Source organism: Podarcis gaigeae (assembly GCF_964106915.1).
Source record: "Podarcis gaigeae genome assembly, chromosome: 6".
Taxonomy (NCBI): Eukaryota; Metazoa; Chordata; class Lepidosauria; order Squamata; family Lacertidae; genus Podarcis; species Podarcis gaigeae.
Genome location: NC_139682.1, coordinates 55,565,950 through 55,585,442, shown reverse-complemented (window position 1 = coordinate 55,585,442; position 19,493 = coordinate 55,565,950). Strand labels below are relative to the sequence as shown.

Sequence of the window (19,493 nt, the reverse complement as noted above, 5' to 3'; positions counted from 1 at the left end):
ATGGTCATGCGTGCCACCCCCGTGTGTGTGTTTGCACACCCACAGCCATCGGCTACAACTTGCTGTAAGGTAACATCAGAACACATTAAGATGGTACATCATCTTAGACAAAACTGCCAAAAAGGCAGTGTGCCAAAATTAGAAATAAAATAAAGTGTTTATATATGCATATATTTATTTTCTTTAATAAAAATTATGTGTATACGTGTTTGTAATCAGTTTATTTAGGCATCGTTTTGGAGGATATAGTTTTAACATATCAGTATCAATAAATATATATATGGCTAAATATAGCTGGACCCTGTGGCAATAGCAGTTGAGTTGTGAAAATTCTAAGGAGTTAAAATGTAGCCTTAGGCGCTTCAGCCACCTTAGGAGAGAAGGAGTTAACAGGTTAGCCCCCTTGGTTATTTGCTGCATGCTTCCTTGCCTTTAGGAGTAAAAAAGAAAGCGATGATAACATTGTGCCTGGGCTTGTCTCTGCTGAGTTTAGGGTACTCCTGGGGTTTTCGCAGCTAAATGTAAAGCAAGCTAGAACATGCTCACTCCTGATTTTCTTGTTTTTCTTTCAACCCTTTCAGTGCCCTGCAGGAATCATTAAATCAAAACTTCATGCTGATCGTCACCCATCGAGAAGTCCAGCGGGAGTACAACCTCAACTTCTCAGGAAGCAGTACCATTCAGGAGGTGAGTTCTGTCTCACAGCTGAAGAATAAATGTAGCTCATTATAACTAATGTCAGCTTTGTTAAAGAGGGCTTATGTATTCAGGCTGCAGACTTCCTTTCGTGTTTCGTTATTAAGTTTTTAGCTTTTAATTAACTGGATGATGAAAGATTACTGTAGGTACATCAGATGGTGTGACCTACATATAAAATTTGCATTAATTTTAGCCCAAAGCAGTCGTGTATTTGTTCCATGTTGCATTTTAGTAGCAAAATGCATTGCCAGAAATGAACTAGTGTTGTCTAGTTAGGCTCCCCCTGCTTTCTTTCTTGATTATATACTACTGTGTTTTCCTGTATATTCCTTGTGTCAAACACACTGCCATTGTGTTGTGTCATCTTGGCTGTGAGTCGAATGGCAGAGAAGTGGTGTCTTTTTAAAAATGATATCACTGTTATTCTGTAAAGCAGCCAGCAAGGGGTGATGTTGCAAAGAACAGTCCCTTGCTGATTGATCCTTGAAAGGCAGATATACTTCCGAAAATAGACATTGCCCTCTATTTTAAAAGTTGAAATCCCTGTCTGTTCCATAACATTGTATATTAAAATCAAATAACTTGCTTCGCTGTTTTTTTGTGCTTATCATGACCCATTTGTAATGCATTATTCTATCCAGTTCAAAATCAAGCCAAACACCTTTAAACACAGATCACTTTGTATACACCAATGCCTTTCTGGAGACATTAATGGAACAACTCTAAAGACTCTTCTGTGTATGCACAGACCTCCATGCATGATGCTTGGACGTTAGCAGCTTTTCCACGGTTTCTTATTTTGAGTTGATTTTAGCACTAGTGCTTGTAATACTATAAGCAAACCTCTGCTGTTTTAACATCAACTTTTTGACTCTCAGAAACTTTAAGAATGTAGGCAATCAAACCTTGTATGTGGAACTGTGTGTGTCAGTGCAGAATGCATTAATTAATATTGTTTTTAGCTTCAGTTAGAAGCAAGCAAGTTACAAATGAATAATCGAATTGGTTTTTATTGGCCTTGAAGGACCCTACAATATCATGTAATAGGTCCGAATGCTTGTATCCTATCACATTGCCTTCAGTACATTGTAGCAACTGCTTGTGATGAACAGCGGCCTTACAAATAAACTAAATTTGGGATTCCAGTGAATTAAGAAAACAATTAGATTAGATCTGTTGTGTTTGTTGTCCTCCTCTGACAATTGTAGCATTGTCTGACATTCCTACATGCCAAATGGAATTGTTCAGTGCTAACAAGGATTAAAATGTGGGGTCTGTAAGATGAAATCCCCAAATCTACAGTCTGTTAAGATCACATTAATTTCAGCAGAATGTGTGATGGGTGCATGAATTTAAGAATCAGGTTCTAGATCTGACTTGATCACATTTTATATAACCAATTGAGGATTTTCACATTAGTTGGGGAGTGCCTCATTGAATAAAGCAGCATTCATACAGATAGAGATTTTGCCCATAAGTAAAGGTTAGGAATTAATTGATGTACTTCAGAAAATAGCAGTATGATGCTCAGAGGCATTTGTCCCTTTTTGGAAAACACCCCATCCCAGTGCTGCATGCTAAACTGCTTCCTATAGTGAAGAATCTCAAAAAGCAATTTGTGTTGTGGAATGAAGTGGGCCGTTTTTCTGTTTTTCTTTTCTTTTTAATGAACATCTTTGTTATGTGCAAAAGAGATCTAAACTGTAGACTTCTATTTTGCATTTCAGCTCAAAAATTTGAATTAACATTTTTCACGTTAGCGGTTAAACAGAATCAGTTGCCTTCTGTGAAAGGAAGTGCTAATTATTTAAAACATTATAATCTGAAGTTGTTACTGGTAAATGTGCCATTTCCTCTGTTTCCATTCAAATGTGGGTTTTTAAAAAACATCACAAGTTTACATATACTTTGTTATATGGCAGTAATTGAACATGTGCAAGTTGCAGTTGTTGGCCACCAGAGGGCAGGAAGGACTATTCAATTATTCTCTAAAAATGCTATACGGTGTTTTCAAATTAGCTTCCCGTATATTAACAAAAAGGAGTATAATGGCTGAGTTATTGTTTGATTTTCAGATAATTGGCATATTGCGTGAAGGAGACTTAATTTCACCCTTTAAAATTAAACAGGGAGATTTAAAAAGACATAAAATATTCATTAATGTTCAGTGATTATAAAGCAGTGGCATATATTTATTTTACCTTTATTACTGTTTCGATGGGAAAATACTGCAAATATTTCAGAAATCGAGTTGGCCATACTGACAAGTTGAAATGTTTAAGCAGTGTTAATGCAATCTACTCACACCTGATATCCTATGCAGAAAGATTCAAAATGTCTACATCAATTATTAAAGGAAATACTTAACATTCTAGGAATGTTTCAGGCCTCAAGACAACTATTGGATGCAACTGTCTCTCCAGACTCAGTTACTTGGAATATTTAGGAGTATTTTAATGCCTGAATGACTGGCAAGCAATACTTTTTAAATTTATTTTTCCATACTAAGTGGGGTCATGAATATTTTTGTAGTCAGCTAATGATAAATCTGTTAGATTGGTAGACATGAATTTATATTCCTCCCCTAGTTTCAGGCACTTTGATTTCCTTTTGGAATGTACATTGAAGAGTGACAAAGAAACAAATGAATTGAAATTGAAATCCTGGTAAGAGAGTGGCTAAAAAAAATCAAGAAACATTTGCATGAGAGTTCCTTCTGCTCCCAGTTTGGCAAAAGAGTCTGTTTTTAAGAATGAGTGTGATGCAAGGTGACACTATGGTAACTTTATGCACTGGTAGACTGCAGAGCCTATTCTGGTCCTGAATTTAGGTACGAGACCAGCCTAGCTGAAAATTAAAGTCTTACGTTGACTGGAGGTCTTTTAACTGTGCATTCCTGCTGCATAGACACAGTCTTAGAATATAGATGGGGTTGACAAAAACACATGTTTTATTTGGGTTGCCTTCTCCCAGTAAATTTCAGAATGGCAAGATGTAGTGTGTGTTAAATGGTTTTATATCTCCCTCCTTTGATAAAAGATTTAATTAGCAGTTCATGGTGCTGAAATGAAACATCAGTTAATGCAGGATCTCTAAAACTGGGACCGTAGGGAACTGTCTTACATCGTGTCAGACCATTGGTCCATCTAAGTCAGTATTGTCTACACCAACTGGCAGCAGCTGTCCAGGGGTTCAGGTGGGGGTCTTTCCCAGCCCTTCTTGGAAATGTCAGGGATTGGACCTGGGATCTTTTGCACGCAGAGGAAATGGTCTGCCACAGAGCTGTGGAAAATGAAGTGGGTGAGAGAGTAGGAGTCAAAATTTGGAAACAATGATATCACGTTGGCCTATTTGGCAAAATAATCTTTGTCACAAGTTTCTTATTTATTTATTTGGGGTGAAACTAAGTGAGGATGATGAAACGCGTATCTATTTGTAATTTATGAGTTCTATGTTTCCATTTCATAAGTGTGGTTTTTAAAAAATCCTTAACACATGCAACAGGATAGATACATGATTTAAGTTTCGGCATATAAACATGTTAGTATTGCAGTAGCGCATAGGCAGCCGCTCTCTCCATCCCTTGTAACAAAGCACAAGGTAACACTTGAATCACTGATGTATGTCTGGCACCTGGTCCTGTGCTTATCTCTTGCTATATGGCAGAAGATAGAATGGGGCACAGGAATTAGCACCATAGAAGGATATATTGGTACAACTGTGTGGAGTAGAGCACTATACTTTGAATCATTCTCCGTCTGAACACGTGAGAGTTATCAAAAATCACCATTTCCTATCAGAGTAAAATTTCATGAAACAAAAGTTGTGATGTTCAGTGTATTTTCTCTTCAGAAGCTCCATATAATGAACCTGCTTCCTTGGTGGTGGCGGTTTGTTGGTTAAATTACAAATATGCATAAAAGGTAAAGGGTAAAGGTACCCCTGCCCGTACGGGCCAGTCTTGACAGACTCTGGGGTTGTGCGCCCATCTCACTCAAGAGGCCAGGGGCCAGCGCTGTCCGGAGACACTTCCGGGTCACGTGGCCAGCGTGACATCGCTGCTCTGGCGAGCCAGAGCCGCACACGGAAACGCCGTTTACCTTCCCGCTGGTAAGCGGTCCCTATTTATCTACTTGCACCCGGGGGTGCTTTCGAACTGCTAGGTTGGCAGGCGCTGGGACCGAGCAGCGGGAGCGCACCCCGCCGCAGGGATTCGAACCGCCGACCTTTCGATCGGCAAGTCCTAGGCGCTGAGGCTTTAACCCACAGCGCCACCTGCGTCCTACAAATATGCATACTGGGTATCATAATGGGATTTCTCTAAAAACTAAATTAATTGTTTTATATGAATATATCACATTGACTTTCTGGAACAGGATTAAAACTCAAAGCAGCAATACTTAAAAACATATCAAAACAGAAGTTCTGATTTATGTCAAATTGGAGCATCTTTTTCTTTCAAGTTATTTTAGCCTCCGAATATTAAGGGAAACAATAGTAAGTGGAACAAGCATATAGAAATCAGTTTAATTCATTTTAAAAGTGTTTCAGCTTGTGATTTCCAGCTGCTTTTAAGAATTAAGAATGTAAACTGCAGTTTAGCTAGATAATCTGAAAGTCTGGTGTCCATGAAACATACACTAGGGCTTGAGAAAGAGATGTCATACCCTGTAGCAGCTGGTTCAAATCTAGGATGGAATATAGAAAAAGGAAAGTCTTAAGATGAACCATTCTAAGTCAGGTCATCAGGGGCAACTTCAAGTGTAAATATAAGAGAAAGGCCTATAGTATATAAGTTATCCAATCTACTACTTGTTCCTGACTTGTGGAGGGATTTGGAACTCTTTTCAGGCTGCTCAAAGAGGATTGATAGGATAAGAGAACAAAAAATGTGCAGGAGAGAGAATACTCACATCTCTGGATCATTACCTGTTACAAAAGGGGATTTGAGCAGCTTGGAAGGGATTGTCTAGACTAGGGATGGCATCCAACCAAATTTTACACCCACTGAAATTAATGAGCAGGATTGTGTTAGATCCATTAATTTTAATGGGTCTACTGTGAGTAAATGCCCTGAAGTGAACAACATGGTTCTCTCCAGATGTTGGGTACAACTCCCAGTCAGCATGGCCAGTGGTCAGGGATGATAATAAATGTAATCCAGCAACATCAGTGTTGCCTTTTGTTGGTCTAGATCACATTATAGACCATAATGTCAGGAAAGGCTTTGCTGGATCAAACTGAAGCCCATTTAATTGAGCACCCTCCTCTCTCAGTAGCCAATCAGATGCTTAGGGGACACCACAAGCAGGGACTGAGTTAAGCAGTCTTATCCCCAGTTGTGTCCCCCCCTGCAACTTGTATTCAGAGGCATGCCATCTATGATCCTGGCAGTAGGGCACAACCATCATGGTTAGTAGCTGAATCTTCCGCAAATATTTCTTTTAAAGTCAGCCAAGTTGAGTGACTACATCCCATGGTGGCATGGTGGCAAATTCCACAGTACTTCATTTTGTGTGTCTTGAATCTTCCAATATCCCTTTTTTCCATGCCATGCATAATATTATACCTGCCTATCATGTCATCCCCCACCTTACTCCACTTTTTCTAAACTAAAAATCCCATATTTTGGTCACCCTTTTTCTGCACCTTTTCCAGCTTTACAATATTCTTTTTAAAGTAAGGTGAGAAGAACTGTACACGCCAGAATTGCCACACCATGGATTTGTATAACAGCATTATGATATTGCCAGTTTTGTTTTCAATCCCTTTCTAAAGATCCCTAACATGGACTTGGCCTTTTTCACAGCTGATACTCACTGGGTTGACATTTTCATCAAGATATCTACCATGACTCCAATCATTCTTTCCTGGTCAGTAACTGCCAGTTCAGACTCTACTAGTTTTTTATGCAAAGCTAGGATTCCCCCTTGCTTAGATTGATTTGCATTTACCATTTTAATGCCCATTTGCTAAGTTTGGAAAGATCCTAAGTTTGGAAAGATCTCACAAATCCCCCTTTGTTTTTTACCACCCTGAACAATTTGGCATCACCAGCAAACTTGGTGATCTTCCTGCTCGGCCGTAACTCCAGAACTTTTATGAACAAGTTATATATATATATATATATATATATATATATATATATATATATATATTTGCTTTCGTAGATTTATTTATATATATATATATATATATATATATATATATATATATATATATATATATATGCTTTCGTAGATTTTCACGGGTACAGGAATGCAGGTTTTGGTGTCCTCGGGTGTCTTCCCGTGTAAAAGTTGGGGTGTCTAGGCGACGTTTCGACGAGGTCTCACTCGTCATCTTCAGGCTGGTGCTTTCGGCTTCTTGTTACTGGAACAGAGCGGGATCTCAATGTTTGAGTTCCTATAAATACTGTAGAGGGGGTGTGGTGTCTAGCCTCCAATGTTCTGGGCAGAGAGGAAGTTCCCAGGCTAGTGTGCCTTTTCTTCTTTTGTTCCTTAATTACTTGAGAGATACCTTGAGTGATTTCTTGAGTGATATCCTGAGTACCACTTAGGTGGGTCATTAGGTGTGGATTAGTTGCTAAAGTCTTTGTGTCTTGACCTCTTGAACTTTGTGAAGAGTTTTCCTGAGAAGATGGCTGTATTGCACTTAGTTGTGCTTTGGCTTGGCTTCGTGTATAGGGGCGAGCTGTGGTTTTGTGGCTTGTGTCAGCCAGATCTGTGTAGGGATTGCAGGGGGGTGCAGCAAGTTTTACAAAAAAACACATAAAAATGCATACATCATAGAAAGAGAGAACAAAGATAACAAAAATACGCAAAAAATAGAGCATACATCATAAAAAGAGAAAACAAAAATAACAAAAATACACAAAAATAAAGCAGAGAATACATAATAAAACAATACAGAAAAAAGATAATGAAAAAACATAGACAAAAGAAAATCAATCTTTAACTCTATATTTGTTTAACCCTGGTTCTTGACTTCCTCACACCTCCCTTTCTTGTGTTCCCATTTTTCCAATCAAATACAGCAAATCCCTACCCTCTTTCAGTTCTCATTATTGATTATATTAACTTAACATAGTATGTCTCCAATCTTTCATCCCTTTTTAGTTCATTCTTACCATAGCTTAATCACTAATGCCATATTATTTTGAAAACCAACATCATCTTAGCATTCATAAATTTTGCAATATTTTTGAAGGTAATCTTTAAATTTCTTCCAATCCTCTTCCACCGACTCTTCTCCCTGGTCTCGGATTCTGCCAGTCATTTCTGCCATCTCCATGTAGTCGATTACTTGCATCTGCCATTCTTCCAAGGTGGGTAGATCTTGTGTCTTCCAGTGCTTTGCGATGAGTATTCTTGCTGCTGCTGTGGCGTACATAAAGAAAGTTCTATCCTTCTTTAACACCAATTGGCCGACTATGCCCAGGAGAAAGGCCTCTGGTTTCTTCAAGAAAGTGTACTTAAACACCTTTTTCATTTCATTATATATCATTTCCCAGAAAGCCTTAATCCTTGGGCACATCCACCAGAGGTGAAAGAAAGTACTTTCAATCTCTTTACATTTCCAACATTTATTGTCGGGCAAATGATAAATTTTTGCGAGCTTGACTGGGGTCATGTACCATTTTATGAACAAGTTTAAAAGCACAGGTCCCAATATGTTTCCTTGTGAGACCCGATTTGTTACATGGTTTTGTTGGGAAATTATCCATTTATTCTCATTATCTGTTTCATGTTCTTTAACTAGTTACTGCACCTTTAGAGCAACAGAGGTCTTTACTGCACCTTTAGAGCAACAGAGGTCTCTTTTATATCATCTCATCATCTTATATTATAGTGCATTTGGAGGGCTTCTTAGGCTCCTCACCTAAGGTTGAGAGGGAGTTATTTAAGAGGCAAAGACTCAGAAAAAAAACTGTGGTAGCTGATTTGGTTTCAGATTGTTTCTTCTAGCTGCTTTCCAGGTGGGCTAGAACACTAAAGCTGATGGAGGACTTGACTTGGGGAAGAAGGTTCATTAGGCTTCCAGTTTTTACACCATGTCAGCCTATTTCTTATATCAAGAACTGTTTATTTCATAAAATTTATATAGCCCTTGATTGTTTTTTTTAAACCCTCAAAGCAATTTCCAGAGAGAATAAAGCAATACAATTATCAGTAAAAAGAACAAAAACAGCATCCATAAAACAACTCCGTAAATCATTCAAAACTATTTCACTAGCTGCTAAGTTTGGGGTATAGGGGATTCCCAAAATTACATCTATAACAGGATAAGAGGGGCAGGTTCATGGTGTTACTAAGTTTCAAGAATAATGGGATTCATCAATTTTTCACAGTGATCCAACATCTGCTTCACAAAAGGGGCAATCAAGCCAATCTTGGTTTTACAGATAGGTCTTCATATTTGAAGTGATGCTGATAAGGTGGGATGTGCAAGTCATATTTAGATCTCAAAAGTCAGTTGAAGCATTTCTAGATGATGATACTTCATTGTGGTGGCCATGTAAATAATACTTTCCCATTCTGATTTGATAGGTATTGTCTCAGGTTTGTGTATGGCCACAGGCACTTCTAGTATAGAAAGGATGTAAAGGTTTACCTGTCCATATCCAGTATATTAAGAAATGTTTTATTTATTTGCCTTAATGGATTATTTAGAATATTAATGGCCATCATTCCCTAACCAGCATCTTAGTCATACCTTTTTGATAAAATAGGGTAGAAAAGCAGTTCAGGTCTCCCTCACCTGCCTCAAAACCCACAAATTTTCAGCTAAAGAAAGAATTACCTGATAAGAATTTCATCCCTGACTCCTGACTATTGGCCATGCTGGCTGGGGTTGATGACTTGGAGCCAAACAGCATCTGGAGGACTATGGTTTCCCTTTTTCAACTGTAGGATGACTTCCCTGAGAAAGGAAGTTGTGGCAAAACACCCCTGTTTTGTTTGACTTTTGAGCTACGTATCCAGTTAGGCTATGAATTGAGCTGGGACAATTAGAAATCAGTAGATACTTTTTGTTCTATCTTTAAGTAACACCAAATTGTATCTTTAGACAATTATTATTCATACTTACTGTATGGTGTGCCTTTCACCAAATGGCCCTAGGGTGGGTTTTCTGGGGGGACAGAATTAAAATAAGCATAGTGTACAATTATAATCCTAAAATCAAACTATAAAAATAATTAATATAGGAATAACAAAATAGCAGTACAGAGCAACCAGCAGTGCAGAAGAACAGAAGGCACTCACTCAACCAAAAGAGTAAACAATGCATCTTGATGAGTTGTCAAAAGCATACAGTGATAGTGTAGTGTGCACCTTATAGGGTAGGTCCTTCTACAGTCTGGGGGGCACCACAAAGAAGGACCCCCCACACCACTCAAACCACAGAAGGTTCAACCTCCCTTGCTGATCTTAGCACCGAGGCTGGTTATGGGAGGAGGCACTCCTTCATATAATTGCACCTAAGTTGTTTATGTCAAAGTTAAGACTTTAAATTGCACCTCTTAGTGAATTGACAACTGGTGCAAATCTTTGGAAGCTGTATTTGCACTAGTTGCAGCTTCCAAACAGTCTTCTAGGGCAGCTCCACATAGAGCGCATTGCAGTAGTCCCATCTGGAAGTTACCAGAGCATGTATCACTGTGGCCAAGCCGTCTTAAGTTCTTGAGTTTCTGGGATTCTTGAGTTTCTGGGAAAGCAAGCTATAAATGATTCAAACAAATCAATAAACTCAAACAGATCAGTCTACAGCAAGTTCTAAGTAGCTACTGCAGGTTAGAGTCAGGTACTGCAGGACTGAAAGTGCTCCCAGGAATGACAAGTGTTGGTCTAACAAAGCCCAAAGCCTAGTGAGCTTTTATATCCTCAAGCAAGGTTTCCCATCTGTAGGGAATTTGTCAATGCAACCATTGAATGACATTAGATTTTACCTTCTTCCAAAGGGACCCTGCCTAGAATAAATTGTTTAGGGTGATGCAAAGCGACTCCTTACTAAAAAGTTTTGATCTTCTACATTAATAAGTCTGGTAACTCAATGTCTTTTCTTAAAGACATATTTTAAGATATTTTCCAGCAGATTCAAGAACTATGAGAGTTTGAGTGCAGGCTCAAGATATTTAGATGAGGATTCACTGTCAGAGAACATGGGGGCTGCATCTGAATTACAGCGTTTGACATGGTGCAACACATGATGGAACATCAACAAATTGTTGAAGTGCATAAGAAGATCAGACCAAGTGTGTGGGTGTGAAGGGGGAAAATGGTGATGGTATGCTGTATGCCACCTTGCTCAATGTTTCAGACCAATAGGAGGTTGATATCACCTGTATATTATGCCACAGATCCTGGTTTATTACACTGAACAAGGCAGAATATAAAGTTGGCTTAATATTGTGGCTTGTTTGAATGTCATTAACTATAGTTCTGGATTCTTGCAGAATGGGGAAGCTATGGTTAAGTGTCAAATTCAGGTTTGTTTTACTACTGATGTAATGGGAAGAGTGAAGTGGCAGAAAAGGGGCTGCCTGCATGTAGGTCCATGCTGCATGTGGTGCATAACCTGGATTATTAAACTTTGTTTTCATGTGACCATTGTGAGTAAAGAACTGGAGGATGGTAGAAATTCTGGATTAACTGGGTATTGCGTTATGTGTTACACTCACAGATATAGTATCTTTTTTATTTGGCCACCAACCTACCTGCCACTTATTATCCTGTATCAATCTAGTAAATTTACATGACATCATTGACTCTTAACAGGTGGGGTGTGTGGTAAAAGAGAATAACAATATGATTATTTGAGACTTATGAAAAACAAATGTCTTAAAGTGGTATCGACAAAGTTCCATAAACTACATCAGAAACCATAGATACATTGTTTGTGGTACAGAGTGTTTTTGTTTTGTTTTTCGTATATTTGGATTTTTTGTGTGTGCAGTCCTTCCTGTATAAAGGAGTGCTGCTCCTAAAGGATCTCCTAACTATCAAGGGGTGGTAGCTCTGGTGGGAAGATGGTAGCTGGAACCCCCTGTGCATACATGGATGATAGCTAATAATTTTATTGGATCCCTGCCATTGACTGGAGCTTCTGTAGATCAGAGATCATTTTTGTTTGGTTTCGTTGATCTGAACTGTGCTAGGATGTCAGTATAAAATAGTTCTTATGAAATAACATTCAATGGCAGAAAATGATTTGTATTGGTTTGTAGAAACTGCGTCAGACCTTGAACTTTATTTTTTTCATGTTCTTTTCTATATCTGTAGAAAATATAGATATTAGCAATAAGCCAATCAATGTATTGAAAAGTAGACCTAATCTGCACACAAAGTAATTGGAAGAATTGGGGTTTCGACATTCAACTTACCCAGGTAAGGGTAAGTAAGGCTCCTTAACAGCAAAGACTCTGTGCCAACTCCAAATCTACATAGGTGCTCACACCCACCAGCCAGCACTGCATGTGGGTACCCTAATAAGATACCGGTTTACTCAGCAGAGAGGAAATAATTTACAAGACGAAGTCTAGTCTCTCACCATGCCAAACAGCTGGTCAGCACTATTTATAGTAACCAAATGGGGCTTACATGCAGTATCCTGGTGCTGAATCTGGCAGGGTAATTACATTAAAAGGAGTTGGTTTGTGCCTATTTCCCATTGAGCTAGGTTCTGTGTGCAAAGAGTTGCTTCAACAAGTATATGACAACACCCACCCTTGGACACAGGGGCATAAAACAATATTAAAAAATATAGTTTTGTATATTGCCTTTTTTAAATTTACCAGTAATAAGTCTTTGTGTTCCATGACTGTATCCAAAAAGAAAGGAAAAAATTGTGTTTTTTTCTTTAAACAGCAGAACCCTCCTTCCCCCAATATTGCCATACCACAAATCGATTTTGGAAATCTGTCAGAATGTTATTCAGCTAAGTTTTACTCAGTCGGCCCACTAAAATTAATGAAGATGACTAAGTTATGGACATAAATCTCAGTAGTTCTACTCTTGAGTAAAACTTAGTTGAATGTCACTCTTTAGTTTCCAAAGCTGGTTACCATTTGACATGGGATATGCTCTTCAAGAGAGACAAAGTGTATAAACTTTATTGACTTTATTGAATCACCTTTATGATTGTTTAATCCTGGCCCTTAGTTGTACCACTTGGATGGAACATTAATTTTTAATCAAAAAATATTTTAAAACAGATGAATAAATGTTCTTTTTACTTCTTTTTCGCTTTAGGAAAGCTAAACTTGTAGAACTGAGTATTTTCAGCGAAAGGAGTAGATTGTAGGGCGGTTTTGAAATAGTATGCCTATATCATCAAGTAATACCCAAGGCACACATTTTAAGAATTCCTAACTGTACTCTTGAAACACAGTGTGAGAATTAGCAAATCGTTTCAACATGATAAGTTGTGCTTTTCAAAGATCAATTCAATTCATGCTAAAAAGGGAACATAACAGGCTGTGAACATGGCCCTGAGTTATCTTACTCTTCAACAACTGCGTGTGAACGAGAATATATTAGTAAATGTATTTTGTAGACCAGTAGCACATTGCACAGCAGGTAAGAAAAGAGACCTTGCAGGTAATGAACCCACTATGTGTATCTGTTTGGATGGGACAGATCTGAGATGCTTAGAATATACTAATGTCTGGGTGTAGTTTGGCGTGTTAAAGGTATAGGTATATCTGTGCAGCCATGAATCCTTATGGACTTTTTAATACATAACTGAAACAATGAAGCTGATATAACGAAAGGCATTAAAAAACAACCACACTTCTAATTATTAGATAAAGCATTGTATTGTTAGAATATATTTCATAACCTGTAATTCGTGTTGCTGATTACTTCGGAAGGCGTAGCTTTTAAATAAACCATTTTCAGTTATCAGAAACTAATAAACCAAGACATATTTATATGCAAGAAAAGGCAGAGAGTAAATAATTGCACTGGTGACCAATACTGTAATAATCCTGTTTTACAATATGCACTTGACAGGTTGTAATAGTGCTAATTGAAGAGACTAATTCACACTTGCTTCATTCTATTCAAAGGCAAAATCAGCAGCTTGTTTTGCTTTTGACCAGATGGTCCTGATGAACACCTACTGTGCACTTTAAGTGCTTTACTAGAATTACAAAGGCTGGGGGGCTGCGTCCAACTCGGAATGATTTGAGAAGAAGAGGGGGAGAAACCCCTTCGGTGCTCAATGGATTTGGTGCAACTAAATTAATTCTAGTGGGCCCATTACACATTGAGCCCCTTTTCAAAGTCCTGAGCCTCCTCGTTTGTTCTGTAGCAACGAGAAAGTGAAAGGCAGATTACTGCAAACAGAAATAAAAAAAACTGCTCTGAAAGGGAGAAAAGAGGCCTTGAAGCCTTTTCATATCATTTTGGGTTTTTCAAGTGCGTTATTTTTGGGGAGGGTGGATGTCTGAAAAGCCAATTGGGGTTTTTTTGTTTTAAAGTGCGCTATTTAAGTACCATGAATATAAAAGCAAGAGCAACAGTTGACTGAGTTTACTGTGGTAAAGCTTTGTGTCCCATGGATGAATCAAATTCATTATAGTCGGCTCTTTGTATTTTAATATGAATGTGAGGTTAGTTTCACAAGACTGTGTCTGTTTAGGATAATTATAATTTAATATTTTCATTTTTTTGGTAAAATTAGCACAGTAGAGGTCTGAAATTCCAACCAGAAGCCAGATTTATTATTATTAATAATCATCATAATTTTTTTTTAAAAAAAGAAATCAGACTTTGAAGTATCTGGAGAGTTTAAAACTCAAAAGGATGCTAATTTCCAATGAAAAGAGAGGCTTTTTCCAATTGCATTGAAGCAGAGATTATTATAACTAATTAGAAGTCACACATCTGTTAGTCTTTGGTTTGTGAGCACTTGTGTATGGCTCCATGTATGTATATGTGTATGTGTGTGCATGGAGAAAGTTATATATGTTGAGAGAGAGAGAGAGAGAGAGATATGCACAAATACCTGTTTTTCATAGTCCAAATCATACATGTTTATGTATAAATGGCCATGTTATTTAATGTTAGAAATACATAGTCATGGATGTTGTTTTTGGACATATTAAAAAATCATTGATATATGCTTTTTTATTAAAAAAAAACCCCTGCAACTTGGTCTTCTAGGCTCCTAACTTGGGCCCTGAGTTTGCTCATCGCTTTACAGAGAACTGTAATAAAAAAATGTAAGCCAGTATTGCGATTAGTCAAAAACTTTTGAAATGTTCTTTAACGTAAACCTGACAGTATAATGCTTGCTTCTGAAAAGGTGTTAGTGTGAAATGATAAAAGTGTACAACTGCAGTTCACAAATAATCAGGGTGGTCAGAATTGCAACACTTATGCCATTTCCCTTGTAAGTGAATGTGTGTTTAGATGAAATATGTGTAAAGATTAAACTTGAAACCTAAGTTTCTATGATACATTTTATAACACAACATTATTATTATTTTCATTTGGTAAATATGTAGACACTTTGCATTAAAAAAAAAACCTGAATAAAATAAAAAAATTTAAATTATTTCAACATGCTTTTAAAATATGCCTGTATATCAAACATAATGTCTTGAGGAGGTGGGGGAGGAGACAGGAGAAGAAAGGGAAAAGAGGGTTGATTTTTGATGTACAATTAAACTGCAAGGGGGGAAAGCCTTATTCCCCTCTCCCAATACTGTACTGTCTTTTAGGTAACAATGATTAGCCATATTAATCTGGTCATTTTTCACCTTGCCTTTTAAAAGTAGATTTGAGAAGAAGATGACTTTGTACCATCAAACAATCCAATTATATTGATAAGTAGGGAGGTGCTAATGAACTGTTAACTCTGACAAAAGTTTTCTGTAAACTTGAGTTAAAAATAATCACCAATTTGAAAGTATTCATTAAGAGATATTTCTAATTGCTTTAAAAGTTAATGTATGTGTATGTGTCGAGTATTGTAAATGTATGCATACAAAGAATAACAAACAAATATGGTTAGGATAAATGTGAAAGAAATATCCCACAGTGTACTGAGGCCCTATATTTTTTTAAAATAAACATCATTATGAGAATCAGTTTAAGCCTGTATTTAAATTTTTACTGACTCCTGCTCTTACAACATGCTGTCTTTTTACTAGTTGGGCATATGTATAATATTAAATACCATGACATATTGCATTAATGGTATCAGGGCAATTCACAGGTGAGAGTCAGTTCAGTGTGGCTCTACCAGTCACTGACATTAACATGTAAACTACCACCATAATATTATTACAGTTGTACCTTAGTATCACATTTTCTCTGATCTGAACAGTCTGCTTACTATCTATCTTCTATCTAAAGTGTTAGTTCTGTGAGGCATGAATGCTGCTTTCTTTTCAGCTGTAAATAGAACTTAAATAATCCAAGATGGTATCAGAGTGTACTAATTGTACCTACCCATTTCGAAATGTGCTTTTATTATAAGAATAAAATGCCCTAAAAACTCTTTGTAGCAAAGTTATTCATTTGTCAACATATAAAAATCATGGGTGTAGATTAAACCACCACGAAGCTCATTTAAAGGGTAATGCAGCCTCATAATCACCCCCAATAAATCCCTGTTACTGTTTTTAAAGCTCTCAGCAAACATTTGCAATAAGTGGCCAAATTTATGCCTTGCTTTGTGGTTGTTGCGTGACCAGACAGAGTGGCACAGGATTGTTTTAAGATTTTTACAGCTGCAAGGGAAAAGCATCTGTTCTTAGAAAATCCAGCATTGTTTAATTTTGACACTGACTCTTCCATGCTGTTTGTACCAGGGTCTGGATTAGGTGGCACCAAGATGAAATTTCTTTTAAGTTGCTTCCAAATGCAGCTGTCACCATACATGGCCTGGTAGATAAAGCAAAGACGCTACAGCTAAAACAAGCATCTTTGTGCTGGGTCATCACAGTAGAAAAGCTAGGAGGGAGGAATGCTAATATTGAACGTCACAAATAGCTAGAGCATTAGTCTTAAATCAGTGGGGGGAGGGTAGAATAATAATTTTCCTATAATTGTGATAATAAGGTTGTGAACTTAACACTTGCTATAAGTGATGTCCTCAAGAAAAGGAACAAATTGATTTTTAATATGGGTACATCATTGCAAAACCCAAGTAGTATTAACAGCAACATGTAAAACACATGCATTTAATTGTAGTATCAAGCAATTTACAGCAATCTCCTGAGTATTTTTTTTTTATCATTCTGACCCGAGTTTCAAGTTTTGTAAAAATAACATTTCATTTCCCACAAACATCCAGAATTGCATTCATTTCTGTCCAGCTGGTGTAACGTAAATGATACAAAGCCAAATGTGACTGCCTGTATTACAGAATGTTTAATTTGCTAATGAATTGAGACTCTTTAATCATAGATGAAAGCTTTTGTAATGATAAAACATCACTAACAATGTATATTGAAGACAGTTAAAAGAATGCACTTAACAATAGACAACCTTCATTGTTTATATGCCCATTTTTTAAGACAGGGGGAATGCTCCCTCAATCCCAATATTCTTTAGAAGTATGTAAAACAGTCAAATTTAAATCTATAGTTCATTTAAAGGTAAAGGTAAACGGACCCCTGACAGTTAAGTCCAGTCGCGAATGACTCTGGGGTTGCGGTGCTCATCTTGCTTTACAGGCCGAGGGAGCCGGTGTTTGTCTTCTCCACAGACAGTTTTTCTGGGTCATGTGGCCAGCGTGACTAAGCCGCTTCTGGCGAAACAGAACACTGACACCAGAGCAGCGCACTGAAACACTGTTTACCTCCCGCCAGAGCAGTATCTATTAATCTACTTGTACTTTTGGACGTGCTTTCGAACTTCTAGTTGGCAGGAGCTGGGACCGAGCAACGGCTCACCCTGTCGCGGGGATTTGAACTGCCAACCTTTTCACCGGCAGCCCAAGGCTCAGTGGTTTAGACCACAGCGCCACCCGTGTCCCATAGTTCATTTTCATTAGTGCATTGAAGGCATACTCTGTTAGGAAGGATAGGTTGTATGGTAGGGAGAATATTTGTCTAAGTTCTGCACCTTTGGTTTGTCAAGAAGGTCATGTAGTGGACACCTTTGGGCGTGTTTTGGGCAGGGGGTGAAGAGGGGGAGAATATAAGGGGGGATATAAGGTTCACATTTCTTCTCTGCCATGAAGTTCTCTGGGTAACCTTTCTCATATGGTGGTTGAGAGGGGGATCACTTTATATTCACCATCTGGAATTCCTCTAGGGAAGAATGGGCCAGAAATGAAACAAATAATCATTTACAGTTTATGTTCTAGAAGCATATGCCCAGTGTAAGACCTTGAAACATCAAACTATAAAGCAGCTGATGTTATTAATGTATGGCGATCAGTTGCACCTCCAACCCATTTGTCTGTGTAACTGCAGAGCACCTAGCAGTTCTGGTAGAGCTCAGGTAGATGAAGCACTTAGAATCTAAGACTTGGACATTGCAAGCACTGATTGAAAGGCGTTGCAAGATGACAGAATATAAAAATAGGATTATTTAACTTTTTTAAAAGCCAAGTTATATCTTGCCTTTCTATATAAAGATACCCAAGACAGCTAAATGGTATATAAAAATCCAAATTAAATATTAAAAAACCCTAAGTGCAGGTTAGATAGAAGATAAAATACAAGTCAAGTAGATTAAGCACATGCCAGAATAAGTCAAAGCAGAGAGGTCAACTATGAAGCTACCAGACACGTCTCTAAGGGCCGGGAGTATTAAAATTATTTCAGGTGGTCATCCCAAACATACTCAGATACAGGTATAAGGAAGGACCACACCAGCTGATGTTAGAGAGTGGGCAAGAGATGGTCTTTAAGTATCTGGGCCTTAAATGATTATGGCATTAAAGCTAGATGTTTTATCAAGTGGTTTACAAATACAGTGGTACCTTGGGTTACATACGCTTCAGGTTACATACCCTTCAGGTTACAGACTCCGTTAACCCAGAAATAGTACCTCGGGTTAAGAACTTTGCTTCAGGATGAGAACAGAAATCGTGCTCCTGTGGCGCGGCAGCAGCGGGAGGCCCCATTAGCTAAAGTGGTCTTCAGGTTAGGAACAGTTTCAGGTTAAGAACGGACCTCCGGAATGAATTAAGTACTTAACCTGAGGTACCACTGTACATTGTGATCTGGGATCAAAGAACACTCTACTGAGAGATAGCAAGGATCTGCAACCCTCATGAAATAAGCAACTGCAGCAGTTGCATCTGGAAAAAAAGTGATGGAGGTAATAGGAACACAGTAGGCTAACTTCGAGCAAGAAAGGTCTAGATCCACTCTACTTCTATTATGATTATTACTACAATTAATTACCCACCCTTCACTTCATGGTCCCAACTTAAAATTGCAGAAATAAGATTGGCACTAAAAATAGGCATCTCAAATGTCAAAAGCCAGGGTAAAGAGGAGGGTCTTCAGCGTTTGCTGGAAGCTATATAATGAAGATGCTAGATATTTTTGTGAGAAGCAAGTTCCATGACTTAGGGGCTGCCACTGAGAATGCCCTCTCCCAGGCCACCACCCTCTGAGCTTCTGAGGACAATGGAAGAACCAAGAAGTTTCCCTCCACTGATCTTAGCACCTGAGAGGGTCTTTAGGGGAGGAGGCAGTTCAGTTTGGGGGGCATTTAGGGCTTTAAACACTAACACGAGTACCTTGAATTGGGCCTGGAAACGTGCTGGCAGTCAGTGCAGCTGCTTTAAAACGGGTTATATGAGACCCGAACCCCAGCCAG

General features: G+C 38.1%; 1 protein-coding gene across 1 annotated transcript in view; it reads left to right on the top strand.

The window, feature by feature from the left end:
• FAF1 (Fas associated factor 1) overlaps positions 1 to 19,493 on the top strand; it is a 165,691-nt gene that overhangs the window by 42,638 nt on the left and 103,560 nt on the right. Inside the window, exon 7 of the mRNA XM_083742411.1 lies at positions 582 to 687. Within this exon, the coding sequence (XP_083598537.1) occupies positions 582 to 687 (106 nt within the window). The remainder of the gene's footprint in view (positions 1 to 581; positions 688 to 19,493) is intronic.